Source organism: Columba livia, chromosome 2 (assembly GCF_036013475.1).
Source record: "Columba livia isolate bColLiv1 breed racing homer chromosome 2, bColLiv1.pat.W.v2, whole genome shotgun sequence".
In the NCBI taxonomy this organism is placed as follows: domain Eukaryota; kingdom Metazoa; phylum Chordata; class Aves; order Columbiformes; family Columbidae; genus Columba; species Columba livia.
The window spans coordinates 140,249,822-140,269,865 of NC_088603.1; the positions used below are offsets into that span (position 1 = coordinate 140,249,822).

Consider the following 20,044-nt stretch of genomic DNA (forward strand, 5'->3'; position numbering starts at 1 on the left):
GGAGTGGAGCACCTCCCTTATGAAGAAAGGCTGAGGGAGCTGGGTCTCTTTAGTTTGGAGAAGAGGAGACTAAGGCGGGACCTCATTAATGTTTATAAATATATAAAGGGTGAGTGCCATGAGGATGGAGCCAGGCTCTTCTCGGTGGCAAACAATGATAGGACAAGGGGTAATGGGATCAAGCTGGAACACAAGAGGTTCTGCTTAAATCTGAGAAAAAACTTCTTCTCAGTGAGGGTGACAGACACTGGAACAGGCTGCCCAGGGAGGTTGTGGAGTCTCCTTCTCTGGAGACATTCAAAACCCGCCTGGACATGTTCCTGTGTAACCTCATCCAGGTGTTCCTGCTCCAGCAGGGGGATTGGACTGGATGATCTTTTGAGGTCCCTTCCAATCCCAAACATACTGTGATACTGTGATATCTATAGCCAGCTGAGAACTACCTCCACAACTCAGATTGCAAAGGCACAACAGAAATACAGTACACAATTTTCTGTATGATGAGAGGAAGTTTCCCATTCCCACGACAAAGAAGAGCACCCATCTGGCAGGTGCAGGCTTTGTTATTGCTGTTAAGATTAGGAGGAGCAACTGAGCTTCAGCCTCCCTCATGCACACACACACCTGCAAATAAACACACGAAACACGCAGAGCTGCTGCTGCTCCTCCTCTCCTGGCGCAAGGAGGGAATCCCAGCTGAAAGTTTCAAACACAAGCCAGCCAGTTCTGTAAGCAACACTTGGCTGCTACTGGTTTCAAAATGTAACTAGCAGTTGTTTACACATGACACCAGCTGTTACAGCCACGCCAGAGCTGCAGCGCTAGAGCTGCACCAACATTGCAAAGGAAGCAGCTTCACAGCGAACATCAGGAGACACGGAACAAGTACGGGGAGAAGCACACAGGAAAACAAGACATAGCAGTTGCACAGTAAGTTTTAACAGAAGTGCACCAGCTAAGAAAGAAGCCAGGACTAGACCATTTCTGACTACTGTGGTCAAGCACTTTCACCCACACTATGCTAAATGAAAGCAGGGATTAATTAAGAATGTGCCCCCCAAAGGAATAGTATGTATTTTCTGATTCTATCATATATGAAGGAAACCTGAACTTGACAGCCAAATGCCATAGAAGCAGAGGGGACATAACATTAAGAACAGATAAATTATGGACAAATATAAAAACCAAAAAAGGTCATCTGCAAAAATCAGCAATGCCCTCCCCCACCCCGCTACTGTAAGCCCCTCAAAAAACACAGAAGACATTATTGTATGTCTTCAAATAGGGAGTGTTAACCTTTCCTGACTGAAATTATCTTAATTCTTGACCACTTCTCACAAATGGAAAATTTCAACACAATTCTAGAAACCCATTATCTCTAATATTCTTTCTGCAGTGTCCGATGTCTGGATACCAAGTCTAATATTGCTGCTATCGGCGAGATAAACATCCAGAAAGGCTCTCTGGGTTTGGATCTTAAATGTATCCTGTTAGATAGAAACAGAACACTGTTTTATTGCTTTCCATATTGCTGGAGCCCTTCTGAAGATGCTGATGCTCCATTTCCCTGTTTACTCTAGTAAAATAAACAATTGAGAATACAGTTTTCTAAACAGTAAGTTACCAAAATTACTGTTAAAACTTGCAGGTGACGGAAAAAAAACCCAACAACATATGCAGAACAGCAAGTGGGAAGATACTGCAGAATTAGAGGGGGGTCACCTCGATGTTAAGGTGAGCACAGGTTACTTAGTGTCTCAGTATCTGTAGGAACGACAGTTACTGTCCTACAAAGCAGAGACACCAATAAGAGGAGGTGGATAACCAGCTGCATGTGAGTATTCAAAGCCACAGTCTTACCAGAAGGAAAAAAATGCACCCCTGTGCCTATAAACAGGAAAATCTCTGGTGAGAATCATGAGGTGATGGTACCTTAATACCCCAGAGCCACTGCTACTGGAATACTGGGCATAGTGCGAGCACCCAAGATTCAAAACCACTGCAAACAGAGAGAAGATGCAAAGAAACCTAGAAGCATTTAGGTCATGAGAAAACAGGCTTCACAGCACGCGACCTCAGAAAATCTTATGTCTAGATATAATACAAGGGTGATATGCAATCAGGAAAATTTAAATACAGAAGCCAGATTTGTTGGCTGTCGGGTGATGATAAACGCAGCCAGATTAGCAGTAAAGCACACACATGTTAGTAGGCAAGTAAAGCAACATGTTAGTAGGCAAGTTGAGGATCTACAAGAAAAGATGCATTAGAGAAAAGAAAATCTCAGTCCCATGTAGAATGGTCACATTAAGTATCACTGTTTAATACTTAAACCAGTGGCTTCCATAGTCATAATTTAAAAGCTGCTTTAATTTCTCTTATTTGACTCTACTGGACTATAGGCACAGCTTCATTCCATGGTCTTGGGGGCAAATTCTCTACTGATCTGCATTTTTTAATTGCTGTTCTCCTAATGTGGCTATGACACAGCAAACCAAAAAATAAGAATTATCTGAAACTGTTGGGTTTGTGGATTTTTTCCTTTTATCACATGCTTTTACCCCAGAAGGCAGAACTGTCCATGTCAGAAACTCCACATATTGTTCAGCGTTATAAATATTTGTTTAGCCTCTCATCAGAAAAGCATTGTTGAGATTAAAAAAAAACCCCAAACTACTTGCATAAAAACAAAAGGAGGAAACAGTGCAGTCTGTAAGGCAGGAGAAGACAGTGCTAAGGGACGAAACACAAATACAGACATGTCCCTAAAATAACACAACAGAATCCAGCACAAGTTTAACACAAAGGGATGAGCATTTATCGGTGTTATTGATAATCTATTTAGTGAGTGCACATGGCAATACCAACCACTTCCAAAATTTACAGAAGGATACTTTTGAAAGAAATTTGCAGTAGGGGGTCAGAAAAGTTCAGGTTCTCTCCCAAGCTGCTATTTTAGTTTTGGAAAAAGCAGTAGAGTCACTGTCATCTACTCAAAACAGGCACCAACATTAAAACCTCTATTTTGACAACAGTACACATTCAGTAGTACCTTTCAAATTTCCCACACTTTTGCTCTTAAAATTCAGGGAACACGCCATGTAACTAGACTTGGGACACTTGAACCTTCCCTTAACACTGTCACTATTACCTGTGGTAAAATCTCCTGAAACATCGCGAACTGCTGCCTACTCTCCACGTGGCCTGCCCCAGTAGCTTGAAGCACAGCTCAGTCATTAATATAAGAACACAGAATAATACAGAGCTGGTGAGGGATTTTCTCTTTTTTTTTTGTCTAATGAAAAGAACAATTAAAAACATGCACAAAGAAACAAACAAGCCAAAAAACCAACAAAAACACAAACCCCAAAATAAGATACCTCTTACATAGCTTTGTCACAGAAGAAAAATAATAAAAAATATCTATATATATATTTTTCCCTCCCAGTTTTCTGTTAGAAAAGTTGAGTGATTTTGTTTTAACAGAAGTCTACACCACTCTGAACCCCCTGCAAGTTCTCAATGGATTTATTGCTCAGCTAAGCAACATGGACCACAAAAAGAAAAAAGGGTGAGAATGGAGGATCCTTACTACATCACCTTCAAAAAGAACAGCAGGTCAGGGGATTGAATTGCATCTTAATGTTGAAACAAAAATAAAACAGACATCCTTGAATTACAATTCTTCAAAGCTTCCTATGCCAGAAGCCTTTCACCCAGCCAGCACACAGTAGAAGTCTGAAAGTATGAGAACTTCTCACATGACTGCATTTCTCACAGCTGCACTTTTGAAATAGATGTTCATAAATAAGAAACCCAACCTGGTTTAATACAAAAGAAATAACAATTTTAGAGCAGTGCTGAAATCACAGATCCTCAGCCTGACTTCTGTTTCTGTACATACACATCCAAACACATTGGCGAGTTACTGCCAGTGCATATAGAGTGTGCATTCCTCCACTGCATGCACAAGGATAAGCATGTGCAACTGTGCAGAGAAGGAGAGGCTGCATGGTCAGAGAAAGGGGCTCTATCCAAGAAGATGCAGCCCATGATCAGACCAGCTTTGATTTCTGGTAACATCTGTAGGTTTCTGGATAATGATTTACCTACACTTTGAACAGCACATGCACCACAGCTCTCTTATGGTATGCAGTCCTTGGCCTCATGCTTGCTCCTCAGAAGGAAAACCACATCGGAGTCTTTTGATGAAGGATCACAGAAGAACACTGCTTTTTGCCTGTTATCAGATACCTGTTAGCTCTACTTGCTCAAGTAATCAGAAACTTTTCATCTGTCCTTTCACCAACACCTGCATCCTTTTGCTCATGCTAAAAGCTGCTGGTTACCAGCACCACAGACTAGAAAAGGTCACCCACCTAGATCCCTAACTCAAAACCTCTGCTGCTGCGAGGAAATATATCTTACTCTTTCCATAAACGCATGACTGTCTGTCCTCACAGCTTCCTCCTGAATGCACCACATTACTCCATGGGTACCTGATACACAGACAATGATCTCACATTACCTTCAAGGATATAGATGAGCTGCATTAAAATGAGACTGATAGGGATATATGTACCTGTTCATACCATCTTTCATCTGGCAAAGGAAAAGACATGTCACAGGCACAACAGTCTCATCTTGTTAATGACTTCCTTGCAAGAACCATGACATTAGTCTTCAGAGGCTGGAGGTAGTAGAGCATATACTGAATCTGTCTCTTCAGCTTGGTCACTGGCCAAGTTTGCAGAGTTTGGAAGAGTGAAGGGCCAGAGGGGTTACAGGTTAGGTTGTTCAACTCTGCTAAACAGCAGTGTTGGTAAATATTCCAGTAATGTTTGTTTCAAGCAAAGCATCTATTGTGCCAAGCTGCTTCCCCGTGTGTTGGGAGCCCCACTGTCCCCTGACAGCTTTGCTCATGAGACTGGGTTGCTGGGGAAACAGCCACAGCATGCCTGGGGTAAGGAGCAAATCGTAACCTATGCAACAGGTGAAGGTGCTGGGCAAAAAGAGGGGTGTGGAAAGCAGGGTTAACCAGCTTGGGCTTGTCCACGCTTGAAAAGTTTGCCCTGTTAGATATGATCAGAGTGATACAGCTGGCTGGTGTGGTGCTGAGTGCAGATACAGACAAGTCCCATCCAACACTGTCAGGCAGCTGCAGTAAAGCCATGGTCCTTGCACAGCACTCCCACTCCAGGGGGTGCTGGTCTTGGCACACCCTTCATAACCCCGTTCAGAAGAAAATGCAGGGCAAGGATCAAAAAGGTCTTAAATTCAGTTTGATTTTTCCTTTGCATCTTCTGTTTCAGTCAGTGACATGTACAAATTTCTTCAGCTAGAAGTTTCAATACTGCTGCTTTTAAGACAAGCCAAGAAATCGAGCAAGCTCTCGCAGACTACTATTCTCTCTCAATGAAAGGTAAGCCAGCAGTAGAATTTTTAAGAAAAAAAAATATATAGCCTAGTAATCTCATTCACCTCTGGTTTCCTGTCTTCTCATTCTACTAAAGCTGAATGTTTCTCTTATAAAATCTGCACTGTTTTTACCTGCAGACAGATCTGTGCTCAGTACATAGCTGTGGTGGCAGTAGGCCACTGACTGCTTCCCGTTCATCACCACCTGCAGTGCGGTCCCTCTGCTGCTTCTCACTCGTTACCTGCCAGGTTGCTTGTACAGCTGAGCACTAACTTGTTTCAGGTAGCCAAGACTGACTAGTCACAGCCATTTCATGTCAACAACAAAAAGCATGCTATTTCATCTTTTCAATTATGTTTTGTTCTTGAGTCATTCATTAATCATCCCTCTTGCAATATAACATAAACAAGAGCAAGTCTGGAGGAATGCCTGGTTGTAACACTAAGTAGCAGCAGTGCTGAAAGCTGAACTATGTTTTCACTCCTAAGCAATGTGTAGGACACCAAATGCTGCCTACACACCAATAAAGGAGAAGGAAAGAACAGTTCAGAGATGCTTTAAAGAGGAACTTCACTCCATGTCTTTCAATGACAGAAATTTTGTCACTGCCATAAAACATCTCACAAGTACGGGAACATGCACAACAAAGCAAGTGTGTTGAGTGAGATTCTTTAATAGCCAAAACAAATACTTATTCAGCCATCGGTTACACCAGTTAATGGCACTGTGCACAGCTGATGTCAGTGGATGCACTCCTGCCTTTCAGAAAGTTATCTGATCTCTCTTAGGAGTTTGTTCTTTACCATCATGAAAGAACACAAAGCACTACTGATATCTGCATTATGAAGCAATAATTTATGTAAGCACTACCATTGTAAATTGAAACCATAAACAAAAAGAGCTGGCAAACTGCTGACTTTGTCAAGCAGGAACCCTAAACAGCGTGGGTGAAAATCTGTTGTACTGTGAAACAAAAATTTGGGCTTATTTTTTGTCTTGAGAATGTACTGACCTTGCACTAATATTTAAGGTGTTATTCAGTGCCTGCCTTAAACTCTACAAAATAAGTGACTGCTTTTGTCAGCACAGCCATCCCATACCTCAATAGACACACACACACACACACACACACACACACACGTATATAACCGTAAATCAAGTATTAAGTACAGGTACTTATCAAGTCACTTCTCTTTACCAAAAGGGCCTGTGGTAGAGAAAAACCTAAATGTACAACATTATTTCTGATGGAATGCTAAAAGTAATCCACAATACTGGTATGCCAAAAACCATATTTAAACACTGCAAACATGCATTTTGAAGAGTTATTTCCTGACAGAACTTTGCCATAAAGTCCGTTGGTGGTGTTTGAGGGCAAATTGCAGGCATTCCTGATGGATTTAACTTTCTTAGCAGACCTGTTATCAGTCTAATCAAGACTAGTTAAGACTCAGCAGTAATTGCTGGGAGTTGTCTTTCGGGCTATAGCAGGCATGGTGTCAGAACTAGAGAGACTGCTTCTCACAAAAGAATTCCCTCATCAGAAAGAGGCTTTTCATTTACTGTCTTAAGCACTTCAGCAGATTTGAATTTAAGAGACTGTAAATAAACTGTATCTTTTTATTTACAAAGTATATAGGAAAAAATTTTATAGAATTTGTTAGGAATACTTCTTCACACTATTTTCTACAGCCTTTCTGAACCCGCCTTCCATACCTTAATCACACATAGCAAGCCAATAGCTCAAGGCACAAAACTCTTACTTGGTCTTTGAAAACTTCCCCTCTCTCTCAAGTGGGCTGACAGCAGCACCAGCAGCACGACAAGCACTTCCCAGAAAACTAAAGCGTCCTCTCCCTGAAAATGCTCTTGGAGGGAGTCATACTGCACCCCCCTGCTCCAACACACTCTTGCCCTCGTAAGGGCCACAGCAGCCGGAGAGAGGGGAAGGGAAGCAGAAGGACACACGGCACTTTGTACAGTCAGACACAAGCAAGAACCACCCAGGCTGCAAGCAAATGGACAGTCCAGGAGCTGCACTAGGTGAGGACTAAGCAGAAGGCAAATATCTTATTTTCTTAGTAGGGCTCGTTACTTTCAGCTCCACATCACACTAACTGAACTCATCAGCTGTCTGCCTGTAGTCAGGTTGCATCTAGGTAGCACAGGCAGAGCTTCCAACCATCTGCAAAACGGGGTACATACACATAAGAGTCCTTTGGGAGCCAGGACTGTCTCCTGATTTTACATTTATTACAAAGTTAGCATTATAGCAGATAGTATATACACTCAAAATATGATGACTATTCTCTCTTCTCCCCTCTTCCTCCCACTGCGCATCCCTGCCAAAGAACGATTATATGTATCATGGACTTCATTAAAATTGGTTTCAAAATATACCTAGGCTGCAACAACCCAAATACATGCCAGATTCTGCCCATCACTACAGTTGCAAGATAAGAGAACATGACATTTTCACAGCAGTCATCAATACACTTATCAGTACAAAGCACTGACACTACCAAAAAGCATTGACAGTTGCAAAATAAAAGAATGTGTGTAATCCTCCTATTGAGCTCTCACAAAGACTCTTCTGGGAATGGTTTAGAGGCAAAAGATTCATCAGATATGCCACAGGACATAAAAACAAAGCAACTAGTTCTTTCCATGTGAAAAACAAATTTGTATATGGACAAAACAATAGCAATACTATTATTATTGTCACCCAGGCTTCACAGACCACACTCTGTCATCAGAACTCACTGCTTTACAAGACATACCAATATGCTAAGAACACAAGGAAAGGAAGATAGCAAACGAAGCCTTGGATTCGGGAGGTAGGATATAATTTCAACTGTTTCATATAAGAGAATATTTGACTGAAAAAGAAACCAGAACTTACCTGCTGTAGCTTTTGGAAAAAGCCTCTGAAAATATCACTATTGTTAATATTTGAATCCAAAGTAACTGAAAAACAAGAGGAAAACGGGGAGGGAGGAAAACAAACTTATCCAAAAGATTAAAAACATGGCTACTGTCTAAAGACAAGATGTATAAAATACAGCTGTTGGTTAAACAGTCAGTGCCACTTTACTCATCCTTTGGTTTCTGCACAGCTACCTTTACTGGCCTGTTGTTAAATCACTGAAGCCATGAACAGTGCAAGACACGTACAATGTTGCTATTCTCCCAGAGCAAGACTACAGTGAAGTTCTTGGCCATGTAACTCCATGGTCACTCATGGCCAGTAACTCTAAAAGCAACTGTTGAATATTCAAGTAAAAAAAGATAAAACAATCACACTACGTAAGATTTTTTCAAGACTAGTTTGTTTTGTAAGTCTTGACACCAAGTATCTGAGGCCAGAGGCTACAAAACCTCTTTAAGCTCATCCCCTCACACAACTTTCTTTTTGGGTAGTTGAAATGTTTGGTGGTGGTTTTTTTTTTAATTATTATTATTATTTTTACTTCTTGGATTATGCAAAACTCACCAGACATTCTAGGGATCTTGCAGACCCAGTTTATAAAACAATATTTGAGATTCAATTTTTCTGCAAACTCCTATCTTGTTAATAATTCTTACAAGTCTGACTGGAAACCCTTGAATGGAAGAGGTTTATGCAGAGCCCAGTTCCATATTACACTTCTACCAGTCCAAGTGCCCGTCTTTTCTGCCTTTCTCTGGTACCCACCGACCATGAGCTCTCACACCCGGCCCCGTGTCAGCTCCAGCAGTTGTGAAGCAGCAGGGACGGTGCCCCAGCTCGCTGATCCAGAACAGAACGGCCAGACTACGCGCCGCCACCAGAAGGACAAGGTGGCTCAAGTTTAGTGTGAAACTGCAGCCTTGTACTTTGAGAAAGCTGCAGAAAGGCATCCACTTCAGAAATTAGAGAAATATTATATGCTGCTATTCTAGAGCTAGTGAATCAAACTGGATAGGGCCACAACACTTGGCCGCAGCCTTTTGGATACAACCTTACTCAGCTCAGTACAGAAGGCAAAGCACCCTGCAGTCACAATTGTTGACACATTCTCGAAGGCTGAAGCCTGATGTATGAAAGCCGATTAGTTTGTTATAGTCAGGCGTTACCATTCTGAAGGTACTGATTCAGCTGAGACCGCCTCTCATCTGCCATCAGCTTGGTCATTGCCAGATGAAACTTTGGAGAGAAAGCAGGCACGGCACTCCCAAAAAGCTGCCTCATCTGCAAAACAGCCAGAGGAAAGCTCCACACCAGTGAAGAAGTGCTCACGGTTTCCAAAAAGCTTTCAGTGCTCTCTTGTGTTGACAACAAGACCTGATGACCTACAAGGGGCATGAGGTTGCCTACCCAGTAGCTCGCTGATGGCCCTCAGGGCACAGCAAGGGCAAAGCCTTGGCCTGGGCAGCCACCAGAAGACAGCCCAAGAGAACAGCCTCTCGGGTTTCTCTTTTTTACAGTCTTATCACCTCTGAGCTCCTGCTCCAAGTCAGAAAAGTAGCATTTCTTTAACCTTATCATCTAGGTCTTCCACACCTCATGGACAAACAAGACATGGTTACAGACGTCTTCTCTTCCCAATATGCCCATACAGGATTTATTTGGTCTAAGCCCACAGAGCTACTTTTTAAGAGCTGGTGACTTCTGCCCTTAACTTCTGTTACCTCAGAGGCTTTTATTATTTTGTATATGAGTGGCAGTAACTTTTATCAGATCATCAAACATTGTCAAAGAATAAGAACAAAACAAAACCACCAAAACAAAACAACCAGAGAATCTTTCAGGAACACAAATTGTTTGAAAGTTTGATTCTTCCTCAGCTACAGCAGCTGGCTAATAAGAGAATGTCTCTGTACAAATCCTACATCATTTGTAAACAGACCTGGAAGAACTAGAGAACCACAATTACGTTATCTTACAATAATATAAGACAGTTCCAGTATAGGTTTGGGCAGTAGTTGGTCACTTAGAAGTGTAAAAATTCTCTGATAGAGGCAAATTACCTCAAGAGAAGGATGAGCTATGTTTACCTTCTCAATATGCACATTATTAAACACAGTAAAATACAGCAAGTTTGCGTGGAAACATTCCTTCACCAAAATCGAAAAAATATGGCATCTGATCAGTAAAGTAAGACTTCTACAGTACGCTGAGATGTTACTACTAGTTAAATTTTAAGCACCAATATTCAATGCAGCAATTAGTGTCATTAAAACCTCTGAAAGATGACGTTTTCCCTGCGGTCCCAGCTGCCCAAGTCTTTCACATGACTCCAGCAGCTGAAGGAAAAAAAGCAAGAAAAAAAAGCTAATTCTTGCAGTAGTAAGCTTTTGCTTTTTTTTTTTTTTTTTACCTTTTCCTGCCTGTTGGCTAAAAACAGGAGTGAGGCACATTCTCACAGCTCCACTTTCCCTACATTGGCAACATGCTGCTATTTCTGAATTCTTGATTATTAGATATGCATGAATTGCTCTGAGATACACAGCATAAAAGAGTCAGATAACACCACATGCTTCGGTTTTATGTAAAGCTAACAGTAATAGCTAGCGTAGAGTGGTTTTTATCTTCAAAGTCCTTCACGTGTGTGATCTTCCCCCGAGGACTGAAAAATATTATCTCTGCTCTACAGGCAGGCAAACTGAGGAGGTAGAGCAAAAAGATTGCTAGAAGTCAGAAGAGGCACACTGACGAAAAGGAGGTCTTCTCTCCTCCTGCTGCGGTCAGGCCATGCCTCACCTACACAGAGCTGCACCGTCTGTTATCATCAGTTTGCACAAGCAGAGACTCTGGACTACTTAAAAAAAATACTTAATTCATCTCAGTACTTGATGCTTGAGTTTCTTGAACTGCAATTGTATGTCCTCAGGATTTGGGCTACAGAAAAGAGAAACTTCTTCCAACCAATTAGACTTGTTCTTGTCTCTAAGGATTAAAGAGAAGTGCCCACAAACTTTAAGTGTGTGCTTGCATACACATTTGAAAGTCCACCAGACTATTAGCCACCAGCACATTACGTCCTAGCAGAATGAAACTAGCCAGTATTAGTTTTCACAAACCAAACAGCCTAGGCTACCTTTTAAACCCAAGTCAATATCAACACTTCACCTGGTGGTGCCAGGTACCAGTTGCCTGCTGCTGTGCCAAGCCAACAGAACCACAAGAGATGGGTCCCCTACCCAAAATCTGCTTCTGACAATTTCTTTCAAGGCTGGGCTTATTTCTGCAGCCTAAAACCACTCACCAGAAGACATACGTCTCATACCTGAGTCAGGGTATCCTGTGCACTGCTGCTTTCTCTTGACTGGACCTGCTTGACCAGACAGGTACTTCCAATCCACACAGCTCCACAAGCTGTCCAAGGGAAGGACTCTCATCACTTCAGCCTCTCTGTGACTGACCAAGCAGCTTCTTTGCTGAGACCATATGCAGCTCTCAGCAACACCACACAGCAGCTGCCCAGGCCAGTCCTGCCCCACAGCTCAGAACCCAGCAGGGAGACTGGGCACAGCTCCCCACCCCAAAGGCAGCTTCCAGAGCAACTGGTGGGAAAGTCACAGGAGACTGGATCACAAAAACAAGCTGAAATGTGACTGTGCTGGAAGCTAAGACTGAATGTTCCATCCCGGCAGAAAAGGTACTTACTCTTTCTCCAAGATCTCCACCTAAAAGAGGCAGGGCAGCTTCCCTAAATATGACAGTTTTAAGCTCTAACAGCTCATTTGTCCAAGAAGGGGAGTAAAGATAAATGCCATAGTTGGTGTTGTTTCTTTTTCATCCTTCTGCAATAAATATTCCCCTCCTCAGAAGGAGACATCATCAGTTTTTAAGCGTAGTTGACCGGAATTAATAGTATCCTACTTAGTCTCATCCTCTAGGTCTGCTTTTTGGTGTCAGGTCCTGCCTGTGCTGTCTAGACGAGCTATTTCGCCCAGGGCCACGCTCCTTCATAGCTGTGCGGGCACCAAAGTCAGAGAGAGCACCAGAAACAAAACTGCTAAACTGAAAAAACAGAGCAGCATTATAACTATAAAGCTATTATATATGGATTATATACAGAATGAACTGGCCTCTGAGCCTTTCCTTCTCAGCTACCTGATTAAATATTAAAAAAGGAGGAGATACCATTCTAAGATTAAAAACATTCAAAGGCGTTTCATGTGAAAATGAAAATACATGTACTCAGCACCCAAGCAATCAAAGGCATGAGACTATTCTGGTACATGAGTAGCTAAATTAACTTTTAAAAAACATTTTCTATATTTAATTCCTTTTTACCAATTGTTTTATTGTGACTAACTGATTTTTAAGAACTACTTTCCCAACCAATCACAGATGCTGCTGACTCAGCAGAGGCTGGCATCATGGCCAGAATCCATCAGTGCTGTATTTCACTCTTAACCCTACAGAGGACGGCTCCTATTTACTCCCTGCCTTGATGTAAACCAGTGAATACTCCAACAATTTTAAGAAATAATCTGGTCCTTTCAGTCCTACAACAGGACATAGTCTCATTCTTACGATATTTGTTTAGAGAGGGATACGCTGTCAAACTGAAAAGCCAAACGCGAACATCACATCACAGAGGTGGAAACCAGGGGGAGCCTGTGTCTTTAGCAACTGATTGATTTCGAGGAAATCCAGTAACATTTTTAGTGCACAAACCACTGTCCAGGTAATCTCTTGTCCTGCTGTATAAGTTCCTGACACATGTATGTTCTTGCAAGAGAGTCTTACCTCTCAATAAGCAGCACGAAGACCCACAGCTCTATTAGGGGTGTTCTGGTCAGTGTGCAGTCCCCACAGAACTAAAGCCACAGGAGAACACAGCTACAGTGCACAGCACTGCCTAGAGGTCCTTGCATAAATCCAGGGCCAAAGCTTAGATGCTTAAAATGCACATCCATCTGCCACTGACACTCCTGCTGATAATGTTCACAGAAAATCACCGCACAAGTCTTAGTTCAGCAAGTGCAAACAATAAGGAACGTTGCCCAGTGTGTATGGCGTTCATCCCGAGCAAAGGGAGACTGGTCCTTCAGCTGTCCTTCCTACCGCTAATACTTAATAGCTGAATACTCAAGACAGAGGAGAGAATGAAAACTGGATTTCCCTCAGTTGAATGCTCTAGCTCCTAAAAAGAAGGGGCAAAATGGGAGAAGGCAGAGCCACCTCTTAAACCAACACAAAGCCCCGTCTCCCAGAGGAAGGTCAAGGGATTAAATCCTCAGACCAAGACAGGCACCTTCTGGTAATCCACAGCCTAGTACCTATCATGTCCACAAGAGAAGGGCCAGAGCTGCACTGCTGTCCTCAGCATTTCTGTAAGCTCTGCCCAAACAATCCCTTCTAAGCAAGATCTCTTTAGGATATTATTCTTGGTTGTTCACACCTCCCTCTATACCATTTGCCTTGGGTACTCAGTTTAAGGCTGTGCTTCCCATTAGGAGGTAAGGCACCTAGATGTAAGGAAATGTTGCTCGGAGTTTGTATACCTGCACCTCCCTGTTGAACAGTACATCCAAACCCTTGCATGCTCTGTTATACTGCACTGTCTACTACCAACTTCTGAACAGTTGCTCCCTTCAGGCAGTCCTTTTGTAGAGAAAAATGGCTCTGGAAGACAGAGAGGAACAGAATTTGGGAGTGTCAAACAACAGAAGCACTTTCAGAATATAAACTGATGTAGAACAGGAAAATGCACAGAAAAGGGGCAGGTAATGCACAGCATCACAAACAAAATCTACATGTACAGATTCTGTATCACAAGTTAGGAGTGGAGCTTGCAGAGATGGCATAGCAGTGCTTTAGAAATCACCACCTTGAAGGAGATCAGAAGCAAAAGCAGTCCAGCATCACATCCAACAGAGGCCGGAGACAGATCCTCCACAGTAGTGTTCAAGAAATACAAAGTATAATCATGCAGAAAACTGTCCAGGGGAGAAGCTCATTTCTAATTCACATCCTGCACCTATCACAGAATTGTTGCATCTGTGGGGCTTTGTGGACACTGCGTGTGACCTGGTCAGGAGGGTGAAATTCCTGTATCCTGGACTTTAAGACTTCTTGTATGTGTGGATTTTTCTACCTTAACAGAGTATTTCAGGCAAAATAAGCAGAACAGGACATAATATGGATAAGCAACCTCACTTAAGTATAGGGAAGGCCACTGAGGGACATCAGTGTAGTTGGAAGCTTCAAGACCAAGTATGGCAGCTACCAACAGCAGGAATTAATTAATTAAAAATAAAAATCAGCTAATGAGTTGTAAAGCCCAGCAAGATCAAACTGTCAGTTACAGAGGGTGTAGAGAAGGGAAAGATTTTGCTGAGGGCATTAATGAAGTTAAAACTTCTTGAGTAAGAAACAGTAACCCTTAAAGATGCAAGCAAATAAATAAGCTGGTTTATTGGTTCGGATATATTATCCAAAATGCACCATTAACCAGAGCAAAATATTACTGTGAGAGCTCCCACAGGGGAAAGAATTGCAGAGCTGGGGCACAAGAGCACACCTCAGCAAACATCGCTTCCCATGGCAGCCCTGCTGCTGACTCAGCCGCTTTTTAGCTGTGCTGCTCCAACTGCTTGTGCAGCCACAGAGAGCTGGGAGAGATGGATGAATCCCTGTCCAGGGTTAAATGGCTGAAAAACTGCTCCAGAGTGGCCCTATCACTGCAACTGAGAGCACAGCAAAAGAGACTGCCAGAAGAAGGAGCATCTACCTAACCCACTACCACAAGAAGTGTTCAAACAGGGCCCTAAAACAGAGTTGTCAATGTAAAATCGGGCTGTTCAGTGGGGATGACAGCATGCAGCCAGACTGACAGAAGAGCTGGGAGAGATCTCCTTGGAGCCAAGGGCTGGTAGAGGCCAGAGAGATCTGGCTAGCACACAGAAGACTGGCGGCCACTTTGCTTCCACAAAGAGCTCAAAATCACATGCTCCCTGTTCTCCTCCTAAGAAAACCAGATGAAAGATAGAGGGGAATGGGTCAGAGGCAACTTGACAAGAAACAACAAAAAAAGCAGAGATAAACAGACCAATTCACCCTGAAATAATTGACTACAGTTAGCTGGGGCCATGCGTTAGTCTGCGATGCCCACTGCTCCTTGGAATACTCCAGGCCTGTGTTCCAGCTGTTTTGTAATTCCCAGTAATTGTCTGTGGTGAAAGGGTCTCTCCTGGAGGCATGACTTAGCAATTCAAGCCAAAGGATCCAGCACTCAGTTAACCCCTGACTTGTCCAAAAAAACCCTGCAACTGACTGTGCAACTTGCCCAGACTGACCTCCACCCACTTTCTAGATTTGTTCCTAGGACTAAAGGCCCCAATAAAGCAGCTGCACCTCTCTCCCTGAGGCCAAGGAAAATGCACTTGGAGCCCACAGCTGTGGGCTGCACTTTCCCACCAAGCCAGTTCACCACACCTTTCTACCACACCTCTTGGCTTTTTTATCATCATCTTTACTATTGTTTTTTTTCCTCTCAGTTGCTGCTGGATTTCCCCCAGCGAGCAGCAGCTCAGCCCCTCTGACAGCACAGGGTGCGAGGGCACGGGCAGGGACCGGTGCCTCCCCGGCGGTGCTGCACCAAGGTTGGTTTTAACAGCGCACATTGGGGCAGAAACAACTCGCTGTCCCCATCCCACACGGGGCCTGTGATGGCCGGAACAGCCCCTCCTGCTCCACCGCTCTCGCAGGGGCCGGCGCACCCCGGCAGGCTGCCCCAACCGAGGCTTTTGGGGGTGCTCACCTGCGCGTCCCAGCGGCGGAGCTGGCAGTGCCGCGCCGTGCCGAGCAGGAGCCCTCCAGAAACACGGAGTACGGCCGCCAGCACACCGCCGGCAGCCCCCCGCCCGCTCCCAGCCCCGCGCCTCTCCTGCAGCTCCTGGGCGGCGGTGATGCTGAAGTGCAGCTTCATGGCGGGACCGCGCCACGCCGGGCCGGGCCGGGCCGGGCCGTCCCCTCAGGGCGGCGGGGGCGTTGAGGGCGGGAAGCCGCGCAGCTGGCAGCGGGCGCGGCGCCAGGGGGCGCTGAGGCGGGACGGTCCCCCAGGCGCAGCCGCGGCGGCTTGTGTTTGAAATCGCTCCCCAAAGGGGGCCAGCGGGTGAAATGATGGTCACTAAGCAGCAAACGGTGCCCGCAGGGGCAAGCGGGCCGGCTGGGCGGGCAGCAGGATGACCCGGGACACCGCAGAGGCGCTGCTGAGCAGGGAGAAAGGCGCAAATAGCACGGGGAAGGGGGCTACGAATGATAACTCACTATGAAGTGATGATAATTCACTATTATGCAAGGAACAAGAACTTGGGGCCATCAGGTGAAAGGGGCACAGCAGGTTTATAAGAAAACAAAGTCCATTTTTCACTCAGTGCCTCACTGGTAGTCAAATATGGTTAAAATGCAGGTCCACCTCTGGCCTGGGACTTTATCACTAATCACCAAGCAGTAAAGATGAGTTAAGCTTGCTGTATTTCATAGCCTCCTTTAGCACATTTCTCGTACACTTGGAGAACGGCGCTGTGCGAGCTGGGCCCACTGTGATCGCGGCAGGAGTCCTGGTATCCGGACACAGGTGGCGATGCTGGAGACATGACGTGAGTCCATCAACAAGGAAATAACGTGGCTGAAACACTTCTCCTGCAACCCGGGGCCTGACATAAGCACCATACTCTGGCCTCACCAAAAAGCCCTTCGTCAGAGGAAGAAAACAGCTCCAGGAAGGCCATGAGACACCAACTGACTTGGGGAAAACCCCTTCCCAGTAGAACAAGGTTTGTATGTATTTTTCAAGAAACAGAATTAACTGTGGGCATGCTGAAGAAAATGGAGAACAGTAAGTGAAGTAACATTGTGTAACAGGTCTGATGACTTATTTTTCTTCTTCATCTGTGCAGCCAAACATAACCAGTCTGACAACTTCTGGAGCACCCACGCAACTGCCCCTACAGAGCCAACTTTGTAGCTCCAGGTGTCACGGCTGCCCTGTTGTACCTGGGAGAAGAGACACCTGCACCCTGGGGACTTCTGGAAGAACTTTCCTTCCCCTCCTGAGCAAGGCCCCTCTGTTCATCCTTGTTTGCATCCCGAGCATCGTGGGATGCCAGTTTAACCCAAACTGGCAATATAACCACAATAGCTGCTTGCTTGCTCCTTCCCCCATCTCTGAATAGGGGAGAGAATTGAAATGGGAGAAGCTTGTGGATTGAGATAAACACAGTTTAATAAAGTAAAAAAAATTACACTAGTATAGTACTACTACAGCTAATACACATAAAATTGAAATAGAATATACAATAAAAGATACTCAATGCAATTCCTCATGAACTCTGTCGGCACTGAGCAGCCAGACCCAGGAAGCAGCACATGGTCCCAACAGCCGATTCCAGAGAAAGAAGAGAGAAAAAGGCAGAAAGGCCCAGAGGTCTCTGCAAAACAGCAGGATGGTAAAAGGCCGAAATAAAGAAACTCCTAAACAGAACTCTCCCAAACAGTTCTTCATCCTGGCTCCGAGCTGCTCCAAGACTAGCCAGAAGATCCTGACTCTCCTTAAATATGAAGCATGATGCTAATAGGATGGAATACTCCCATTGCTCAGTCTGGGTGTCAGTCAAGGTCTGCCCCATCCGTGCCTCCCTTCCTCGCTGCCTCACACCTGTGGGCAGAGCACTCAGAATGTCCTTGGCTCCCAGATAACTTTAACTCTGTCTGGGCATGTTATCTTCTGGTTCTCAAACCAAATCCAAACATTGACCATGCTAGCTACAAAAGGTTTCTAACTGCATGAAGGAAAATTAACTGGTTTTCAGTCAAACCAGCACACCAAGTCACTTTGTAAATCCACATCTCCACTTGTAACCTGGGAGACAAAGCACCTGCAGGACTAGTTGGGTGGAAAAATGTGAGGTATAGGCAGACAGGGGAAAGATCTGTGCCCCAGGACATGGGTGGGAATTTTCTGCTTCTGCTGTCATTCTAGGTTGGTGGTCTTTTCCCATCTTCCTGAACCTGGTTCCCTTCTGGAAAACTGCAGGAAGGTAAAAAGACATATGTTTGGTGGCAAATATCTCTAAGAGTGGCAACAAATGGGATTAAGCAAGCTTCCACTTGTGACAATGCGATATGTTCGGGCCCAGTTTTTGAACTGTAATCTCTGTTTTATGTCATCTGCTGAACTGAAGTTTAACCTGGACCACATGTAACCCAAGGTCCCAGTTACTGCAATGTGACAAAACCAGTTAGCCTGCCCAGGGCGTCATTTTTGTTTTTTGAGTGCTCAGATATCACATGGAACATTTTAAAGCATGTTCAGAGCTATAAAAAAGTGCCTCGGGACAGCTATAGCCAGCTGGAACATGACTTGATTGGGGATGTTTCTTCAGCAGGCTACATAAGAAGTAGGAAACTATTCGACATGGATACACTGCTCTTAGTACTTGATGTGCAACAATCCCATTCCGTTGGCCCAGCTTGTCATTTTCCTTTTTTTTCCTCAATGATTACATTCAAACCAAATACAAGTGAGAAATCTAATTTTCAAATTATTTTTAAAAAATATTCTTCCTTTATTCTTGTTACCCAAGTCCTTCAAACAGAGCACCAACTACATGGGCACCTTGTGGTCTTGGTGTAGCTGAAAACATTTGTTTCAAATTTGTATTTGCTTCAAATGCCACAACCTAAGGATTTATAACCCTACCAGCTGCATTTTCACTTGGATGCAGCTACTATCCATCATTATCGACCACCTGCTACAGAAGGCAAGCAGGACTGAAAGCTTTGCAGCTGCAGTCATACCACATGGACCCACAGGTGCATAAGGAACAGCATTTAGGCTGCCGGTGTGCTGAAATCTCTGCCTGCCTTGCTGAGGAATCATATCTTGGCGTTTTTGTGGGTCTGTGTGTGTGCTCCTCCTGACTTGTCAATTGAGGAAAAACCTGTGAAGAAGGCAGGCAGTGAATGGCATGCTGACTTGTGGCTCAGAAGAGACAAGATCCCAAATGCAAATGTCAGCTGGCAGGAGGAGGGTGTACAAGTTTTCAAGCCTTCACATGTGAACAGGGAGAGCCTAGACTCTCCCCCTTGGCTAGCAGTGGATCTGCTTTAGGTCAGCATGCTGCCTTTGAAACTCCATCAGAGATGACCTGCAGCATTTCCCAGCCAGACCTTGTAGTGTTCCTGTGGCTTTGTGTCACACAGCTGGTGTGGGGCTCTTGATATCACTTGTCATGATGTTGATAAGGCAGCTAATTGATGTAATGGGACACAGGATGTGGTGTTTCTCTTTGTAAGGAGAAGACTAGTTGATCAAAGGGAAAATGGGAAGGAGGCAAGGGAGACAGGACAGTTTAGTTCAAAGTGCCCACTTACATCATAAAAAGTCATCTGAGAGAAGAATTGAGGCTTTTTTGAGAGTAGCCTCTGATTCCAGCAAATCCAAGCCTGTGCTGGCTTTACTCAGGAGGCATTTCTAACCTCAAATTACCTCAGATCACATACACGGGAAGCTATGAAGAGTTCACTAGTAGTTTAAACTACTCCAGCAGGGAGTGAAAATGTTGCTCGTGTTTGGGGAGTAACTCCAATGGAAGGGTCAGTTGTAGAAATGGAGCTTTCTACTTAATCCCAAGTAGGATGGTCAG

The 20,044-nt window shown here is 44.2% G+C and overlaps 1 protein-coding gene across 1 annotated transcript in view; it reads right to left on the reverse strand.

The window, feature by feature from the left end:
* The window catches only part of SNX31 (sorting nexin 31), a 33,363-nt gene extending 21,702 nt beyond the window's left edge, over nucleotides 1-11,661 (reverse strand). Inside the window, 3 exon segments of the mRNA XM_065053499.1 lie at nucleotides 1,370-1,487; nucleotides 8,322-8,386; nucleotides 9,515-11,661. Coding sequence (XP_064909571.1) covers nucleotides 1,370-1,487; nucleotides 8,322-8,386; nucleotides 9,515-9,743 — 412 coding nt within the window. The 5' untranslated portion in view covers nucleotides 9,744-11,661.
* Nucleotides 11,662-20,044: the final 8,383 nt, after the last annotated feature.